The sequence below is a fragment of the Crassostrea angulata genome, chromosome 5, assembly GCF_025612915.1.
Source record: "Crassostrea angulata isolate pt1a10 chromosome 5, ASM2561291v2, whole genome shotgun sequence".
Taxonomy (NCBI): Eukaryota; Metazoa; Mollusca; class Bivalvia; order Ostreida; family Ostreidae; genus Magallana; species Magallana angulata.
In genome coordinates this window covers 22,570,094-22,590,775 of record NC_069115.1, presented here as the reverse complement: position 1 = coordinate 22,590,775, position 20,682 = coordinate 22,570,094, and the positions used below count along the sequence as shown (strand labels likewise).

Here is a 20,682-nt window from a genome sequence, read left to right as displayed (position 1 = left end):
TTTTCCTCCACAAATTTTCTCTAAATATTTTGTAAATAGCATCGTTGTACAATTTTTCAATTCCTAATACAGATATAAAATAATCATCAACAGGATGTGAATCTGTTTAAAAATGCATTGCTACAGAGACATTAGTTCCTTTCTAAATCAGTGATAAATATAAAGTCACCCCCGTTTCCCCAACATATACAATTTTGTTACATTTTTTACAAAACACCACATAAACAACATTACTTGACTTACAATAGCTATGATTTTTGACGTGATGTGTTTTGCCGTAATAGTCTGGAAATTGGCTAGAACAAATACTATATTTACACATAACACATTGTTTTGCATCACGCGGCTCATACAAGTGTTTGCAAAAGTAAACAAATTCATTACAGCCTAAACTCTGTCCCGAGTTTTTGATATTTCGATAACCATAAATACCTTTGTGCTCAAACAAGGTTTATTCACTAATATGAAAAATGTCCAGATTATCTGTTTTGAAACGCCCCCTCTACCGCTTCAGGTTTCAATACACATCCCAAAATAAAAAGTCTACGGGGATTTGATTCAGTCATTAATAAGCCCGGATGATAACGTTGAAAAATTGCGCGAGGTATCCGGAGTACTTCCGAATGGAGAAAAGATCTAAACATTTCCAATTATAAATCTCCGTAAGAAATTTGTATTCGTTCCTGTGAACTTTTATGACTAAAAAATGATAATTGTTCAATGAAGATATCTTGGATATTTTCCCTTTCATTGTTTTCAACTCAATTTCTTTCACAGGTATGTGTATTTTTATCAAAAATCATCAAAAAGTGGTGGAAGCAATAACATGGGACAGACTATGGATTGTTTGGGATTTTTTTCGCCTTCAAGCTTGATAAAAATTTTACATTCTAGTTATTGCTGAATAAAAATGCTACTGGTAGATGTACTACGTCTTCGTTAAATTACATGAAAATATGCATAATTTAAGTTCATGTACATGTATAATATTGTTTCCTTTTATTAGTCCCCTACCGGTTTCATCGGAGGGGACTATAGCTTTCCTCTGCGTCCGTCAGTCCGCCTGTCTGTCCGTCCGTCTGTCCGTCCGTCCGTCCGTCCGTCTGTCTGTCCCACTTCAGTTTTCCACACTTTTTTTCTTTATGCATTTGAGGAATAATATGAAACTTGCTGAACAGCTTCAAAATGTCAAACTACAGATCAAGTTTACACTTTTGTAGCGTCTGATTGGCATATTTTTGAGAAAATTAATTTTTTTATATTCCAATTTTTTAATGTTCGGTTTCGTTATCGGGTTCGGAGTGTATTGAATAAACGAGGCCAGTATGTAGTCAGTAATAATATCGTGCGTTACTTGTACCATTCCTTTTATCATTTCTAACAAAAAAAATAAATTCTGTAAAATAGTGTTAAACATTGTGTTGTAAATTTAATCGGCAGGGTTTTTTTTTTGTATTATTACAATCGGGTTCGTTGTCGGGTTGGGCTGTTTAACTGTTCGGTTTGATTTGGGGTACAGAAGACGGTAAGAAATGATATGGTGCATAACAGTGCATTGTTTTCACAAATTTTTACCAGCGAATACAGAATAGACTTGGCGAAATTACAGGAGATGAAATAAAGGGTATTACTTTACCTATTTTATATTTAATTTCTATATCAACTATATAGTTTTAATTTCCTCTGTTCTTTTTTCTCTGATTAAAGCATGATATCTCGTTTACAATAGCTCTGAAATAGTTGTGCGCTTGGAAGCTTTCATAGAATAATACAAACCGGTAGGGGACGTGTATTGCTTATGCAATACTCTCAGAATGCTTGTTTATATTTGAACTATTTGCAAAAACTCTTTATTAGCTTTGCTTTTTTAAAACAAAGTAATGGTAATGGTAATGCATTACTTTACTCATGTAATGGTAATGGTAATGCAGTACTTTACTCATGTAATGGTAATGTAATGCATTACTTCAAGAAAATCAAGTAATGGTAATGGTAATTTAATGCCCAAATCCATGAAGTAATGGTACTGTAATGCATTACTTTACAATGTAATTCGCCCCAAGCCTGCTTGGGGGTCACCTGTCAAGGCGCAAGTATGGGATATAGGGTGTTAGCAAGACCCTTGAATTCTATTCTCAATGCAACAGAATAAATAGATGATATTCTTACCTTCTCGCCAGGCAAGCTTTTTATGTCAATGTTCAGGTTAGGTCAGTCAGCAAGTAATAATTTTTACAATATTACTGTGTCTTATAATTAAAAAATAAAGTTTACATGGAATTTTTAATATACGTTTATTAGCATGATTACGGTAATTTGAATAGCGAAAAGACAGAGAATTCTATTCTCTATTCGAATAGTGAATAGCGAAAAGCGAATAGAACTCTGAATGCCTTAAAAACCCTGTGGTTTAGGGATAATTATACCAGAGTCACACGTACACTTAATCACCAATGCATTTTGAATAAGTAGCAGGAGCATGCATATTTTTTTTTTACTTTTGACATTCCCAATTAACAGAAATTATTTTTTAGAAACTTGTAATCAATATTCTTAAACAAGAAAGAAGGAAATAAAGATAAATGTTTTCCGTGTTTAAAGTTTTCCGGGAAGTTATTATTATTAGATATTGATCTGATACCTTCCTGATATCTTCTTTTACTGTTACAATTACATGGTTAATATGTTTCCCTCTTTTTTATCCTACTAATGTTGACTAAATAGGTTAACCTTGTATTTTTATTTACTAAAAAGTATTGGTTTAAAAAGAAAATTTATATATTTGTTTATTCAGTAGAATATTCTCGCTTTATCAGCTGTTTGTACAGAACTATGAAGACGAAAAGAAAAAAATGTTAAATGTCAATGTTAAAAAATATTAATATACTTTTTAACATTGACTGGCCTGCCGGCCTGGAATAATATAGTAAATACATGTAGAAATACTCCAGTGTGCATATTGTCATAAAGAAATTGTAATCGATTTAACTTTTAAATTTGCATTTTCGCTCGAAACATAAAACGAAAAGGGTTGTACCTACAAGCATCTTCCGACATTAATAGATCCATGTTATACATTCAGTACTACGCATAAACTGGTGATTATTAGTCCCCTACCGGTTTTCACCGGAGGGGACTATCCCTTTCTTCTGCGTCCGTCAGTTCGTCCGTCTGTCTATCCGTCGGTCGGTCCGTCCGTCCGTCTGTCTGTCTGTCTGTCCGTCCGTCCGTCTGTCCAACTTCAGTTTTCCACTGGGTTTTTTTTCTTATGCGTTTGACGAATGAAATGAAACTTGCTGAGCAGCTTCAAAATATCAAACTACAGATCAAGTTTACACTTTTGTAGCGTCTTGTTGGCATATTTTTGAGAAAATTAATTTTTTATATTCCAATTTTTTTATGTTCGGGTTCGTTATCGGGCTCGGTGTGTATCAAATAAAAGAGGAAAGTATGTTGTCAGTAATAATATCGTGCATTACTTGGACCATTCCTTTTATTGTTTCTAACAAACAAATAAGTTCTGTAAAATAGTGTCAAGCATAATGTTGTAAATTTAATCGACAGGGTTTTATGTATTATTACAATCGGGTTCGTTATCGGGTTGGTCTGTTGAGACTGATATTATGCATAACAGTGCATTGTTTTCACAAATTTCTACAAACCGGTAGGGGACGTGTATTGCTTATGCAATACTCTCAGAATGCTTGTTTTTCTAGACAGTAAACATATCTTAATTCAGAGCATCTTATGCAACTTCATTTCTTTTGTATGTTTTGTACAATGTACAGCACAAAATAAACATTCGAGACTCATGAGATTGCATGAAATTTCCATACACCTTATGCAACTGCATGCATTCTAGTAGTATTTCAAATATGTGAGTTTAAATGTTCTGGTTCTTTAAAGGATAATCACTTAGCTTATATATATTTTCAAATTTTCAGTTCAGCTAAAACAAAGGTCAAATATTACGTCATATAAATCTTGACTTCGTATCTGTTAAGCCACAATACAAATTTGAGTTACATCACAGGGGCATCTTGTCCGCTCAGCTTAGAAGCATTCTCAGGTAGTGTGTAGGTTCAAAGTTCTGAAAATCATGACCCCATCTTTAAAAATTTTCTTCGAACTTCGGTGGAATCATCCTCATGGAAGGTAGATTCAAGTTTCTTCAAATGATGATCCCCGGGGGTAAGATATGGTCAAAACGGGGGGGGGGGGTAAAATTTTCAAACGAAAACATATATGGAAAATCTTTTAAAATTGTCTTCAAAAAATACTATTTGCCTAGAAAAGCTGTAACATTAGTGAAAGCAACCTCAGACAATGTGTTTTTTTTTTTTTGTTTTTTTTCAAAATTGTTCAAATCAAAATCTTATGGAGCAGGGTGGAGCCACATTCGGGATCAAATTTTACAAAGGGAGACATTTTAAGTATTCTCAAAAGCTGAAGTGTTAAGATACTTATTGATTTATATGTAAGCATTTAGAAATGTTTCTGATTTTTAAAAATTGTTTAGACTTTGATCCCTGGACGATTATTGGGCCTCACAAGGGGTTCAGGGTTAGATATAGGTTTATATCTCATACATTTACATGTATATTATTACTTATTAGGTTAGTTACTGACTCACTACGGACATATATTGGGTTGATCAATCTCATAGATGGCGAGGCGAAGCCGAGTCGTCTTTGAGATTGATCAACCCAATATATTTCCGTAGTGAGTCAGTAACTAACCTAATAAGTGTTTTGTTTTCCCGAGGACTATCAAGAGCCATATTTATTCACAAATAGAGATGATCTACGTAAAGCCATGTACAAGATGCCTAACATCTCGTCCAATTTAACACATTTAAACTCTTCAAAATTTTCAATCTCACCTTTCAAATATTCTTTAAAAATCCTTGCTTCACCCATGTTTACTTACAATGTTTTGTTGCTATTCAATTTTAAATGTTTCCTCCTTTTCCTCTGCAGAGATTTGAGCAAATTTCGACGCTGCCATTTTGTTCTGCTCCAGACAAAACAATGTGACGTCAATATTCTAAGGGCAACTACTCTAATTTTAAAGAATTTCAAAGGGCAACTACTCCAAATTCTTTAAGAACTTACGGCATGCGGTTTATGTATTAAATACTACGAAATGTCGAAATGAGTAAGCGAAGCGTCGACCAATGACGGCCATATTGCCTAATATTAATTCTCACAGAACAAATATAGAGATATATGAGGCAATCACGTGCTATGTTAAAACCAATGAAAATGTGACATTTCAGTCCAAGGGAAAACAAAAACAATTGTTTAGGATTTTTTTGAGAATTGAAATGCTCAACGTGTAATATGGCTATAATACATCCTGTTAGAAAAAGGACTAATGGTTATAAACATAAGAGTATCCTGGGGAAAATTTTTTTTTTTAATTACTACACAGGATCTACATGTATTATACTCCATTGTCCAGATAGTTTGTATTATGACTCTATTTAGCTCTAATTTTATCAATCCTATTGTTCCTCAGGTGAGCAATGTGGCCGATGGGCCTTTTGTTATTGATAAGTTCATATTCATTTCATAAAAATGAACCTCTTTTACTTTATTTTAATTGTTTGTTTCAAAACTGTGCCCCTCTCAATATTCAGATGCTTTACGAGACTTACTTATAGGTAACCGACCGATAGTAGAGTCGCTAGCTGTATATTGGCCGTCGCTCAGATGACAATGAATGTTCTTGTGAAGCATACGTTAAATGCCCCGCTGTTTCATTGTAACGACGACATGGAAGTGAAGATTTGTTAATAATATGGTTACAATACAAAAACATGGAAGTTAAACACAGTTTGTCTACAATACACGCGCTGAAAATATAAACAAACACGAGATTTATTCAGAGAGAACACTTTCTTTTAAAGCAGAACAAAATACTGATTAACGATGAAGATAATATTCTCATTGTGGGGATGATTTCTAAAGAGTGAACTAAATTTTCGTCAGTGCAATAGTACAGTACGCGCAACGTTATTTTTGCAATCCTATCCTAGCAATTGTATTGTGTATCAATCCTATCGTATCGTGCGTGTATACGGTTCTATTAGGCGGTAATCCTATCAGGGTTATCAGCATCGTCGGATACCCACGGGTGATCGCGTCTTTTACTTATGTGATAAGTAAAAGACGCGATCACCCGTGGGTATCCGACGATGGGTTATCGGTGAACTTTTTTATTCTTTATCCTGTCGTATTTATTGTTTTGTGCCTTTTGATTAGCAATTAAATTTATTTCAAAGTAAAAATTCATTTAGTTCCCCATATACGTAAATCTATCGAACAAGACATGTACAATAATTACAAGCATTTTATCGTGATACATAATCAAAATTAACCAATATTTCATATTAGTCACATCTTTATGCAGTGGAAATGAAAAATTAATGTAAACTATTTAAGTTTTCAGGAACAAGGAATTTCAAACATATGGGAAAAGAGTACCAATTCATTTCCCATGGAACTTAATGTTAACCTAAACATGCCAAACTGCTTTGCTATGTTACTTACAGACATATCCTTGGTAAAATCTGAAAGTTAATTTCAGGCATTAATAGAAAAGCACAAGGAATTTACATCGCTCTATGGCGTTTGTAGGTCAAAATTCAACTTATTTACAACTCCTAGCGATCTGCAGCAAATTTATCCAAGTCTCTAAAATGACACCCACCTCCTACTTTACTTTAACCCCTCTAATTTCTTCACTTTCTACAATACTTCCTCATTCCATCATTGAATAAAAACACTGATAATTTTACTTTAAAATGATCATTATTTCAACAATTTATTCAGCCAATTACATGTACATACGCCCTACCTTTTTCTGCTCGGTTCAATCTTGTATTAACATTTGTCTGATGTCAACATCCGTCAACACCTCAGAATAAGGCGAATTCGTGTTTTTCGTGAACTTTATACATATCTGTAATCCTGTGTGAAACATGAGTCCTGGAACTTCAGAGACGAATATTCTGTGCTCATCCGAGTACGAGGCTCTCTCCCGCGGCAAAGACAGTGATGAGAGTGGACTGAGTGAAATCCAAATGGATAAACTGGTTTTTTTTATGATTGTAATACTAAGTAAATGAAATACAGCACTATAGCAAAAGTCTTCGCGATTTTTCAAAATGGCGGCCGTAAACAAGGACGCGCTTCGAAATATAAAGCTATTTAAAAAGTATGCAAAACTGACTTACTTTTCTCAATATTTCGTGAGATGACCTTCAGATCTTATAACAGCTTGAATCCGACGGGAAATTGAAAGGTACAGGTTTTTAACGTATTCAGGGGCGATGTTTTGCAAAATGTCAAGTAAAAGATTAAAAAGTTCATCCTGGGTAGTGTTGTCTCTGGCAATGTTTTGGAGTGAGCGGTTTATTTTCAACCAAATGTTTTCAATTATATTAACGTTCGGGGACTGCTGGCCATGTGATTGAAGGAATGTTGTTATTAACCTTATATTTACAAGTAATCCTGGCTCTGTGCACTGGTGCCCTGTCATCCTGGAAAAGGTAAGGTTTATCAGAAAAATGCCTCGCTATAACTGGCCACAAGTGTTCGTCGAGTATGTCAATATACTTTGAGCAGTTGTGTTGCCATCAACAAGACACAAAGTCCCAGCACCATCAGAAGTTATGTATCCCCACACCATAACTGCAACTCGACCCTTGCGAGGGGGGGGGGGGGAGGGGGGCGCATGCACTGAGGTAGATACGCTTCGTTTGCCTTTCTCCAGACATAACCTCTGTGATTTTCACCAATAACAACTTGCCTTTCGTCAGAAAATATTACTTTGTTCCAATGCTACTGTTAATCGTCGTTTCTCTAAACACCAGGATAATCGCTTTTTCCGGTTCACTTCACGAACAACCATACGTTTTCGCGCAATTTTTCGTTTATATCCCTGTTCTTTGAGAATAGTACATTTATGGACAGTCTCTGTTCGATGTTTCCCCTCGTTTAAATCCAATGTAATGTCATTTAAGGTCCTGTACCTGTTACTTTTGATCGCACGCATTATCAATTTTTCATCTCTGTTTGACAACTTTCGAGTAACAACTCGTGGTAAATTTTCCACACGTTCCCGTTTAATATACTTATTCCAAACAGGTCGAACGGTAGATTCACTAATATTCAACAGCAGAACAATTTCTCAAGTTTTGTGATTTGATTTTCAATTACGATTAGATTTTTAACCTCATTTGTAAGTTCACCAGATTTTCGATCCATTGTTAAACTCCGTATGTTTACAATCACAAAGCAAGGTGCAGGCGACAGTAAATATAAAATAACGTCACTTCCTACCTAAAGATAACTAAGTAAAAAAAAAGAACAGATAACTCTAACTTTTCGTAACTTTTCCCAATCGAGACGCGCAAAGTAGGCCGACGCCATTTTGAAAAATCCCGAATATTTTCGCTATAGCGCTGTACATGTACAAATTGAATGAGAGTGTATGTTTTTATAAACTAAACAGTGTAATGAACAAATTGGATAATATTTTTCAATAAGGGTGCATTCTACCCAGATTTAAAGTAATAGTGCTGAATTGACTGAAATGTCGATTTAAGATGAAAAAATAAGAATTTTACATTGAGTAAATTAGCAAAAACTTGTATTCTTATAAATTAGTTAACGTTACTATTTGAAAAGCTTATAAACAGATCATCTGTTTTCTGACCCCCTCCAATTAATATAGGGAAAAAAATTTACCAGTCCCTAAGTGGCAGAGCTAGCTTGAAATAATAGCAGGTGCCTAAATATTTTGCTACATATGCAAATCAAATCATGTAAATCATTCACAGATAATCAATAATCCCTTTTTGGGATACAACATAACAGCATAGTCTCTCTAGTGTGAAACAGCACCAACGATTTATAAGAAAATTAGAATTTGCATTCAGAAAAGACTTTATTTGAACCATGCCAAAATTGTAAAAAAAAAAAAAAACGACATTCCTTTAGATTTCAGCCCGAAATCTCCATCATAACAAGGGAAAAAAGGATGCCGTGTGACTGTCATACCAGATAGATATAAGAAGTTGCCTTCCAGGATGACGGATCTGGTAAATTGAGGGAGTAAATGGTCCTTCGCCCGGGAACTATCATCTCCTGAGAACAAGACAGGGGAAGAGGGGCTCTAACAGTGAAGTAGAAAAGTAAAGTGGAAAATCAGAAAGCAGTAAGTCAATTTTTGTATAAACTAAAATGAATAGAAATCACAGTTTTACATAACTTTTGCAAATGAACATGTTTTTACAAATTAAACTTTTTATTGCCAATAAAATAGGACTCTCGGTCAGTAGGTCGATTTTGTCAGGTCTTAAAGGTGCCTCCATGTCACTACATATTTATTATAGTAATTAAACAAGTATTTATAAATCATACACTTCACTTGTATAAAAACAATTGGATTCAAAGCAGTTTATGTAAATGAACATTATTTTTAAAAATCTATAAAAAAAAAAAATGTACATCTAGTCTAAGGGGAGTAACTATTAAATAAATTAATTGTTACCATCTTCACAACAAACACAGCTACACAGTATGTAAGCATTAGTTACATATGTTGTAGAGCAGAGACAGATTCTAACAGACTACAACACTTTGGGAAGACTGGTTCATTTTTAACCAAGAGTTGCGGAACCATCAGGAGTAGAGAGCAAGCTTCAATGGGTCTCTGGCCTGGCCACGGAGGAATGGCGAAGGCTTACCACAAGGATTTGGCTCTAATGCGACGTGTATCCCTTTGCATTAAAGAGACACAACTTCTTCACGGAAGTAGAGACCAGTGCACCTGGTAGAAAACCAGTAGCTCAAAATTACTCCCTTCTGGTTGGCCTGAGCCAAAAAACCCTCGGTAATGATGGAATGGGGAAAATATTGCTTTACACTAACACCCCTGCTTCTTTCTGTAAGTCCCTGCAAAAAAAAACCAGTAACAAAGTTTTGGCTCAAATTGAAACCCTGAATATAGTCGACATGAGTCGCATTTGTCGCCAGTTAGTTGACGTCAACACAACTAGGGAACAGGAGTCACCGCAATGCGACGGCATGCACAACAACCCCTTGTCTTCTGGGGTCGGTGTGAGACACAAACTGTCTACTCTAGATCTGTTGCTGAGCTGAAAATGTAACTGCAGAATATCAATTTATCGAAGTGGTAACAAAAAAAAAATCTTCTCATAGCACGGTCAGTTAAGGGATTAGGCATCTGTTACATGTAACCACTGTTGTAGTCCAGGGGAGTGCTGCGAGGCTAACCTCCCCAAGCAGCATACAAAGGGGGCGGGGTTACCTGGCCTAGGGAGGGAATGACCGAACTTCTCAGTGAAGACGGTACCGATGTTGAAGGAGTAACAACTGATCAAGACAGCTCGGCTGGTCGGGCTGCAGACTCCCTCCTCAAAAATGGGCTGTACAAGGTCAAGCCAACACATTACCTGGATACTCGGCATCTCTCGGAAAGTATCAGGAAATCTTTTTAAAAAGAAATGAAGAGCTTTTACAGGTCATGCCCTGCAGAACAAACGTTGAGAAAACCAAACTTTTGCATTATTTTCTTCTCGATGCGGTCGATAGATGCCCAGCCGAAATAAATCAAGCATACGACTTGTATGCTGGTGATATTCATACAAGTAAGATGAAAAACAAGTTCTCATATATTACATATCTAGGTTAAACTTTTGAAAAACAGAGAACGAGAACTTGCTCCGGTCCGTGCTTGCATCTCAAAGAGGATGTCTCCAGCTGGTCTTGACAAAACTTTCAAGAACAGCAACTCTCAGAAAGTCGAAAGCTTCAATAGCACTCATAATGTCACCTTTACTCTTAACTTTGCGTGTAGTACTCATAGTGATGCTCGCTCTTCAAATAATGGCCAGGGCGACTCCATCTGCAGCTAATGTTAACCGTTAACCTAAACACCCTCGCTGTTTTGTTATATTACATGTTCACTTCAAGCACTAACAAAAAAATTACAAGAAAAATATTTGGTCCTGTAGCGTTTATACGTAAAAATGTAACTTGTGAACAACTCACAGCAAATTAACCCAAGTCTCTTAAATGACACCACCTCCTATTTTAACCCATCGAAGATCATTTTTTCAACAATTTATTCAGCCAATCACCCTACCTTTTTTGCTTAGCTAAATCTTGTTACACTTCTCTGATGTGAACAACCGGTGCATTGGTACTCTCATTGAATTCCTATATTTATCTGTATATGAAACATATTAAATCGTATATAAAGTGTATACCTGCGTAAACATTAACTTGTAATTTAATATGTTTTTTATTCGTTATATTTTTACAATATCAAAAATATTTAGGATATAATTCTTATTTATTTAAAGCAAGAGTTGTATTGAAATTGAACCCGCTCTTTTCTGTGTGATATGTGATCACCGGTTGAAATGTTCTCGGCGTAAATATTTATCTAACTTATAATAATATTCGTTTGCAATAAAATCTGATTATAATCAGATCTCCGATGCCCCCGTTTTAAGAATAATGATCGGAGCATCGAGATGAATCCACTGTCATCCGGAAACGAAATAAAATTATTTCATTTTCAAGCAAATAAGAACTCTCAAAAAAAGAAAATAAACTACATGTATGGTACAGGTATGCTCTAGAGTTGTATGAATTGTATCTCAAAAGTTCTTATTTTGGACTGACCCACAATACCGGTGCGTATAAAGATTTAATGAATGAGACATTCTGGCGGGAAGTCTTGTTTAATCTTCTTTTAAATGAAATTTTCATTAGTTAGAGGGGATTCTTCCATATGGATGGGAAAGGGGTATTTAATCAAATTAATCGTTCAAAGTTTTGAATTTTTAAAAATGTTTGTATAAAATTGAATGTTACATGTATAGGAACGATTTTGAGATTTACTATATACATGTAGTTATTTTTGAAGTGTGAGCGTGTACAATTAGTAAGTCACGCAACCAAACACCCTATATCAGACGGGATTTTTTGTGACTACTTGAAATTACAAAGAACTATTGTAATGTTATCATTGGTTTTACATCTGTGATTAAAAATATTTTTATAACAAAAAATGTTGTGCATATACAACTAACAATCAATAATGAACCAGATTCTGCATGTACAACTAACAATCAATAATGTACCAAAGCGCAAAAACATATATATATTTAGCATTATTAATTAATATAAAAACACCAAGCTACGTAATTTGGTTGGAGATATTACAGACTATCACCCGATTAAATTGTCTTGCTTTAAACTGCAACTCTGTTGAAATATATATCCAAAAATATATACGGAAGGAAACAAATGTAACTGACTTTCTGTTTGCTTATGAACAATTTATTGTTATTGCAAAAATTACGGAAAAATAACTAAATTCAGAACACCAACATATGGTAAATTAAGACAAATTTACCTTGCTCAATTATGTACAACGCTCTATATATCCGTATTTTGATTGTTTCATCCCAAAATTACAGACACATTTGTTAGATATAAGATATTTTTAACAGAATTCACGTAGGCTACTTAAGTTCCCAGCGTTTTTTCTAAAGGTTTACATTAGAGAATTAGCATTAATTACTGCAATGTATGTTTTCACGTTATCTAAAGTTTGAAAGAAATAAAATTCATCTTATCGATTCAAGTCAAATACTCTTTGTTTTGCTTTAATGAAACTCCCCGTACAACTTTTAATTTAGAAATACATGTAATATTACAATAACATACTAGTAGTCGTTGCCATTTTTACACATGTTGTTACTTTGTCTACATTTGAACAATCATAAAGCACAGACTTTTGAGTTCATCAATATTATTTTTTCAATTGAAAATGAAATTTGAAAAAAATAATTTCAAAGGTCAATATCAATTTGCACGGGCTGTTTCTCTTGGTGTACTTTTTTCACTTTTTTCATTAATATCTTTCGTTTCCTTACAAGCATCTGTCATGTTATATTATTTATGTTTTCTCCTTTTTTAATCTAATTTTTCTAATATCTGTCTCAAACTTGCTTTAATCTGCCTTCAAACTAGAGTTTTAAATACCTTGTATTGCAGTATGCAACCCTGACCTAGTCTGCAATTGTGTAATAAGTTTTGGCCAACGGTTTCGCTTTCGTCTTATTATGACATGTTGAAATAATTATATGTTATGTACACTGCATTGAGAGTTGGTGAATATGAACGGCATCCAAGTAATCTTTTACTGGTTAGTTTATATCATCATTTTTTTTATAATTGATTTTTAAGGAAGCTGCAACTCATTTTCATTTTTTTTTTGAGGTCGATGGATTTTTATTCAAAATACTTCAAACAAATATCAAAGAAGATATTATCCAGTGTTGTTCGCACTCTTTTATACTATCTAAAATTAATAAAGAGATATTTTAGTCTTTATTTATTAGCAAATTAATATACAATATGTATAAAATTAAAATAAGGTTTATAAGCTTATTTGTACAATGCATGCAATTATTTCATTTTCAAGTTATTATCCAGTTGAGCTTAGTATTGTTAAAACATTCGGTGCAAAATTTGTTCAATAATAGGTTAGATTGAGAGCATTGTATGTACAAATAAAACAAAAGTGTATGTGATAAACCAAAATCTTTAAAATATGTAGAGTATAAACTACAGATACATGTATGCAGCAAACATTATCATCAGTTTTTACTCTAAATGACTCATTACAAAATTCCTGATTCTTTTTATCAATGAATACGTGTGACTTCACAAAAACTATATCTACATTATATATTCAACATGTTTCGATATATTCAACAAGTTTAATATAATATTTTAAAGAAAAAAATGATTATAACATGAAAAACCATTGCAAAAAGCCAATTGTCTAGATGTAAACATTAATAAGATCTTAATAAAAAGATTGTTTTACAGATTATAATTTTAATTAAATATATCGAACAAAAAAAAATACTAGTATTCAATAGCAGAATAAGAACTATAAACGCAACCAACGAAAGAATCCCTAAACCACCAAACGAACATCATTCAAAGCATGGCAGACAATGTTCCAGGTTTCAGTTAAGATCAAGCGTTAACGTTTCTGCCGTATGTATATATTTTTTTTTTTGTTTTGGTTGCCTTGTAATACCAACAGCAACTATGAAACTCTAAAAAGTGTAATATGATCGGTATACATTTCAATCAACTATTGAGTACACATTTGGTGTATTGCAACTCTTTACGAGGTAATTTCTTTTGCATTTGCCATTTGGATATATAAAAAAACCGTGCAACTACCTGTATTATCATCAGACAACAAAGACATACATAAACGTTGTTAATCGCTTATATTTGAAAAAAGATGAAACCGATTTCCCTTTTATTCAGCTTTCCATGGGAAAGATGTCAAAAGAGCAAAAAGAATTACTGAAAGTGTTGGCCATAGTCACAATCTTCAAGGAGGCTACCAAACAAGATTTAAAAAAAAACGAAGAGAAGACATTACCTCCCTTAAAAAGTGAGACTTCAAGCGTTAAGAGGAAGAAAATGCCAATTAAAGCATACGACAACATGTATTGCTCTTAAGGGAATAATTAGGACAACAAGTCCAGCGTCTATTCGTCTGATGACAAGAACATTTTTGTTCTTAAAATACAGTCATATTACATTCATGAATACCAAAAAAAAATCCGAAAGCCATCTTTAATTTCATCTCAATAGCGATTCATAGTAAAATGTATTGCAGTGTTATATTATTTTGTACCCGTTTGCTTCTTAATAAAGCTAATAAGGTTTTTTTTTTTATGGTAAACCAATTTCACTTTAACGAGGCCGGGTCTAATTTGTTCTGCCCTAGATTTTTTGATAAATTTTGTACCTGAATTTCTACTGATATAATTATTATTTTAAGATTAAAAAATAAGACATTTACCACACCGTTTGTTTAGGGGGTCATCTCAAAGTTTGTTAATCTTTAACATAGGACCCTATGGGATTTCGCTTGAAATGTATCAATTTTGCACATTTTTTTAAACTTCTGCCCTAGGGATTTCTTTTTCTGCTCTACATATTAAAGTTATTGCTAAAAGGCATCAAATGGTCAAATAAAAAAAACCTTTTACCTCCTTGTTTGTTCAAGGGGTCTTATCAAAGTTAATTTTTGTATGCCCAATTTCCCAGATTTGTCAGATAATGGCTATTTTTTATTTGACAAAGGCGGAAAAGGTGCTCTTTATAGTATTATTAAAGCATTCAGACATATTTAAGAAATAAAAAAAATATATAACATCACATATTAAGGGTAATTAATATAAAATACATGGTTACTGTCTTGAAATATATGAATTAAGCTATGTTTAGGCGGGTTAAGAAAACGTGACAGAGGATTAGGCCTGCTGAACCCTCTTCACATTTTCGACCCGAGCCCAAATATAGCTTATACTTCGAGACATTTATGTTTATTCCACAATATAACATGAATTTTACGCATTAAACGAGCCATTTTCATCAAATTTCGCTGAATATCTGCAGTTGAAACCATCACGCCATGGCGCCAACCAAGCAAAAAGATGACGTCACAATACAAATGAAACGCTGCGCGAAAGCGTGCGTACTCGTTCTGTACTCGGCCTCGTTAAGTATTCCAAACTTACGATAGCCGTTCAAAAAATACACGGACATTGCTATTATCTATTCTTAGAACGTCAAATAGCAATAGAATTGAACAGAAACAGATTTGGTTTACAATTGAAGAAGTTGTATATAACATTAAGATTAAGAATTTTTACTTATTTTTTTATCTTGCTGTAATGATATGGCAAATGTGAACGTGAGGAGCACGCTAAAAATGATAATTTAAAAACATTAAAAAATCAAAATGAAATACAATGTAATTCAAAATATGTGTGTGCCAATGTTAGTACGTCCGCGACGTTACCGAATTCAGGTTCATTGCACTGTGATTACATAAAATGTCCGAAGTAATCGACAAAATTCGATCACATTTTTAAGTACTTGAAAAAACCTTTTAAGGACTAAATGCTTGTGCATTTGTGTGGATGTTATTTGTTTGTATAAACAAGAAGCTTTCCAAATCAAAACTTTAAACTGCCCTCCAGCATTGTTCAAAAATTACGCAGGTGTTAAAATTTGTCTCTCTGTATAGTATGAATATCAGGCCCATACGAAGAGCTAATATCAAAAAGTATCGTTTTTGCGCTTCCGTCCCGCTGCGGCACTTTACCATGAGCTTGTGGAGAAATATCGTCTGTAGAGACATTCATTGCATGATTGAAATATTGAAATGGTCTGGCATCATAACTGGAACAGTATGTGTCGTCTGTTCTCTGGCTCATATCTAAGGAAGCATGTTGTTGAGATGTTGCTTTCTGTGGTGTATAATGCTCGCGAATAGGTGTAACATCTCGAAATGATCTCCAGTTTGATAAGTATGGCCCTTTTATTCGCCAGATGACATAGACTATGATACCTGAGACCAAAATGAATGAAAAAACAGATAATATAACAACAACTATGGTTAAGTCTCTCTCGGTAGTGTATTGCTTCGATGACGGAAACTCGTTCTGGTTTGTACCTAAAATTTTAATTATTACAGTCATTAGTGTTTTTATATTCTTTACAATTAAACCAAGTAAAAGCAGAAAATTATAATGCATTCTTATTGAAAAAAGGACGTTAACTTTTTTTTAAGAGAAGTATTTTTCTTTCAAAAGAATTTGTTGCATACCTGTAGAAACGTCACACCCAGTGATGTAGTTACAAAATAATTTGGAGCACTGGCATGTCTTTTGACACCCTTTCCCAAAAGTTGGAAATCGGCATTTATTGACACATCTTGAACCAAAATAGCCAATTCTGCACCCAACTGTAAAAAGCAAATAATCAAATGGAGAAAAACAAATGTAGTAGTGACAATGAAAAACTCCTTTTTTCCATCTTATGAAGCCTAATATCTTCGAGTGGAATGTATATATATTTTAAAAGTGTTGGCAGTGTCTGTATAAAAAGTTTACTGTGTGCAAGGAAATATTTGACTTCTTTTCGTTTTCGCCCTTTCTTCCTAGTTGTCAACGGGCGAATTTAGGCCTGGGCAAATTTCAAACAATTTGTTAATAACTGTGCTAATTATCCCCTCGCTCAACTTGTTGCGAGGAGGATTAAGCATCGCTGTTGTGCCTGTGTGTATGTATGTGTGTCTACCTCAGCTTGTTAGCAAGATTCAAAGAAAACCCTTGCATGAATATGTAAACCTGATTTTCCACAAACCAGTTCAATAAGTCTCAGTTACAATTACATGACTGTATATTCCAAGCATATGCATCCCCAACACAATGATTTAATTCTATTTGTAACAAGCAATTTGATTGGCAAAACACAGAAAAATTTAATTTATTTTAAATAACCTGGTTAGATATGTAGCTACGCCCCCACCCGGAACTCAAATTAAAAAAAAAATTAATGCGCTTTTTCTATTATCCTCTTTGTGGATTATAAAGCGTGCACTGTTTCAAAACAGGTTATATCGGATAATCTGGTCAAAATTTAAAAACATTCCATAAATAATTCATGTCACGAGGGGATGCTCCGCTTAGCGGTGCACTTGTTTTAAATTGCATCTATCTCGCAACTGAGTCTAGGCGAGCTTCAACGCAAAGTTAAAGCTTTTGAAAGTATGGAAGGACGAAAAACACCCGGAGCGAAAATAACCCTGTTTACAGAATGTTTGATCTATATTGATACATTTATCGTTCATTGTCAAAATAGTAAATTACATGTCACAGCCAATTTGTTAATCGTTTGTTGTTTTGATTTAATAAAGAAAAGAATGCATTGTTTCATATTGAAGATAATAAACGTTGATCGTTTTTAAAAGAACAAAAGTGATATGATAATAAAAGTATTAAAAACGAGCTCTATTGAGTGTACCTCAATGTTTTTTTGCTTATCTTATTTATGATAACTTTTTAAAAAAATATAAAGCGCTAATAATAACTTGAAAGCATGTAACTGGGCTGCATTTTACAAAAGAACTTACGACAAAGGACAAGAGCGTACAAGGTCTGACAAATCCCCCGTACCCAGGATTTTAAAATGACATATGAACATATAAAAAGTCTATATATTTGAAACTGTGCATAAGTACATGCACATGTATAATATAGAACTACATCCTCTGACAAATACTTGTCGATATACAATAATACATGCACTTTTGTTTTATTCGATGTTTTCTAAGCATTACAGCATTATCTCATATCAATGCTAGCGCTTTTTTTATCCGACTTTATGTGTACAGATTATGAACATTACGTAATTGGTGTCATTATTTAAATGGTATTAGATATTTTTTTTCATAATAATCCAATAAAAAAACAAAACATGTTTTACTTAAAGGCAAACGAATTAAAAATAAAACGCCGTCTATAGGATTCAAACACCTTCTCCATGAAGAATGATGGACTACGAGCCTCCGCGTATCACATTAAGCTACGTTGACACATTATATAATACGTGTGAATAAATCTAACTCTTTGACAATTATTAATAAAGTAAAACGTTTTTGGTGAAAATCACAAATTTGACCCATTATGGGTCTAGACTCCATTTTAATAAATCAATAATAAAAATCAATATAAACTAATTTTTTAAATAAAAGTACTTTTATGATGGAGTCAGGACCCATTCATACCTACTTTTGCAATTAAGAACAGTGAATGGTTCAAGATTTAGGCCAAAAGCTATGTGCAGCTTAATTTGGAAACTTATGCCTGTCGTGATAATAGAATTAAATCACAATATTGACTTCCGTCGTGAAATTTATAATGAAAACAATGCATACAAGTCAAAAATTAATATTCTAACTTGAATTGAAATTCTTTCGTCCTCATTACTCCGAGTGGGGGATATACAACGTCTTGTACGCCGCTGTTCTTTGTAAATATTTACAGTCTCGTATGATGATCTTTAGAGAACAAAATTGACATAAAACCGTTCGTTTACAAATGTTTCAATTTCCATAGTTATATTTTACAGCCATAAAAATAAATCATCTATTAGTTGGTGATTAATTAGCAATCATTAATTTGGTCGTAAGTCGTAAGTTCTTTTGTAGAACGAAGCCCTGGTTCCCCAAAACGTGCAGAAGAATAAAACAATGCAACTGAAATTTAAGAACCAAAACCTTCAGAGCCCAGATGGGTCATTCAATGTTCTTTCTACATAACTAATATCCAAATAAACTGTTAACATGCAGACATCAACGCTACAGTTGCAGTGTTACGTACATGTAATTTCATATACAGAGTTATACAGGATAGATAAATCTATGTTTTTTATACTGCGATACTCTTTATTGCATTTTCAGTAACTGTTACAAATGTAAACTTTAATCTTTTCGCTATCCTCCTTTTTTCGAAAACTCAACTTCTACAAAGAGGAAATTATTAAATCGAGATTATTTATTCGTAGTTTAAAAAAAAAATACCGTCTGGTGAAAAACACCCTGTGGCAATGTCACAGTACTTTTCTTCTTCGCATTCACACAATTTCTGGCACTCCTCTCCGTACGTAGGATATCGGCATATTTCTGAGCAGTTTTGACCCAGATATCCTGGATGGCACTCTGTGTCAGAATTAAAAAAATAATTAATTTTGCCCTTAGTTAAAAATCTCTCCTTTTTTCTTCTCTCTCTCTCTCTCAAATTAATTTATCTTTGGACGTTTGATTAAGAACACTGTTCGTTAACCCCACAATTCATTTAGTGTAGAGTTTGTGTACCAATTGAAATGAATTACATACTATAAAATCGAGCGACAACTGTATCCATAGGAAATAACTCGTTAAATGCAAGCGCTGTGCTTGACTTGAGTTATACCAAAATTACCTTGAGCATACAGTTTAAATATGTATTAGTTATTGTTTCAAACATAAACCATACCTTTGCATTTCAAGTCCGTGTTGTCCCAAACTTTGCAGCGGTCAAATCTTTGTAAAATACATGTAAAATTTAATTTTAAATGAATTGACTTTATATATGAATTTTTTAATCTCATTAAATTTTGGTGTTTAAAAATGATATTTTTTCTGGCATCAAGTGATTACATTACCTTTGACTGCTAGCATTCATAAAATAAAAACAAAACAGAAAAACATGAGCGGTATACATGTCTATGTTGTGGCGCCAGATTCTAGTGTATGGAGAGTTGGTGTTTTTTTTTTGTCCTTTTATAGTTCACGAAATAATAGACGTTTCCTGTTGTGTGACAATCTTCCACGCCAAGGATTTCCGTTCCAATTCCCTTAAAACGTTTAAATAAAGTTAATATTTATAACTGGCTGTTTTGGATACAGAATTGAATTAATGTAAGAATTTATTTTTATTAGTTTTATTCCCAGGGTGGGTTTCACGAAAATATCGTAAGATTTGTCATAAAATATGAATTGATTGCACCCATGAGAAAAGGGTCCTTATGACAATTTTTTACACATTTTGAGATTTTCGAAGAATTTGACAGTAAACATGTAGTTCATTTCAAAAAATGTAATTTAAGATCCTTCTGCAACATTAAAATTATATTTTTATGCATTTATATCAACAAGTCTGTTTACTGCAGTGCAGCGTTCAGCAGCGTAACGTCAGTGACGTCATAA

The 20,682-nt window shown here is 33.6% G+C and overlaps 1 protein-coding gene and 1 long non-coding RNA gene across 3 annotated transcripts; one reads left to right on the top strand and one right to left on the bottom strand.

Moving 5' to 3' along the window:
- Positions 1 to 1,115: 1,115 nt before the first annotated feature.
- Positions 1,116 to 11,214, top strand: LOC128185870 (uncharacterized). Its single transcript, XR_008243852.1, has 3 exons — positions 1,116 to 1,624; positions 9,009 to 9,225; positions 9,619 to 11,214. It is a non-coding gene; the product is annotated as an uncharacterized LOC128185870 (long non-coding RNA).
- A 2,220-nt stretch (positions 11,215 to 13,434) lies between these two features.
- Positions 13,435 to 20,588, bottom strand: LOC128182852 (multiple epidermal growth factor-like domains protein 10). Of its 2 annotated transcripts, none has more exons than XM_052851612.1 (5): positions 20,139 to 20,588; positions 19,970 to 20,016; positions 19,516 to 19,653; positions 16,759 to 16,896; positions 13,435 to 16,500 (listed from the first exon to the last, which is right to left on the bottom strand). In XM_052851612.1, the coding sequence occupies exons 1-5, from the start codon at positions 20,195 to 20,197 to the stop codon at positions 16,154 to 16,156; spliced, it is 729 nt and encodes a 242-aa protein (XP_052707572.1). In that variant the 5' UTR covers positions 20,198 to 20,588; the 3' UTR covers positions 13,435 to 16,153. The 2 variants fall into 2 exon arrangements, with proteins under 2 accessions (XP_052707572.1, XP_052707571.1); XM_052851611.1 differs by having other exon boundaries at positions 13,435 to 16,605; positions 20,139 to 20,585.
- Positions 20,589 to 20,682: the final 94 nt, after the last annotated feature.

What these genes read in the sequence shown, in the direction of transcription:
- LOC128182852 (XM_052851611.1), bottom strand. Translation starts at nt 20,197, where the DNA reads ATGTATACCGCTCATGTTTTTCTGTTTTGTTTTTATTTTATGAATGCT. An exon ending in CACGGACTTGAAATGCAAAG is followed by an intron (nt 19,654 to 19,969) that starts GTATGGTTTATG and finishes ATTCTGACACAG; the next exon opens with AGTGCCATCCAGGATATCTG. An exon ending in TGGGTGTGACGTTTCTACAG is followed by an intron (nt 16,606 to 16,758) that starts GTATGCAACAAA and finishes TTAAAATTTTAG; the next exon opens with GTACAAACCAGAACGAGTTT.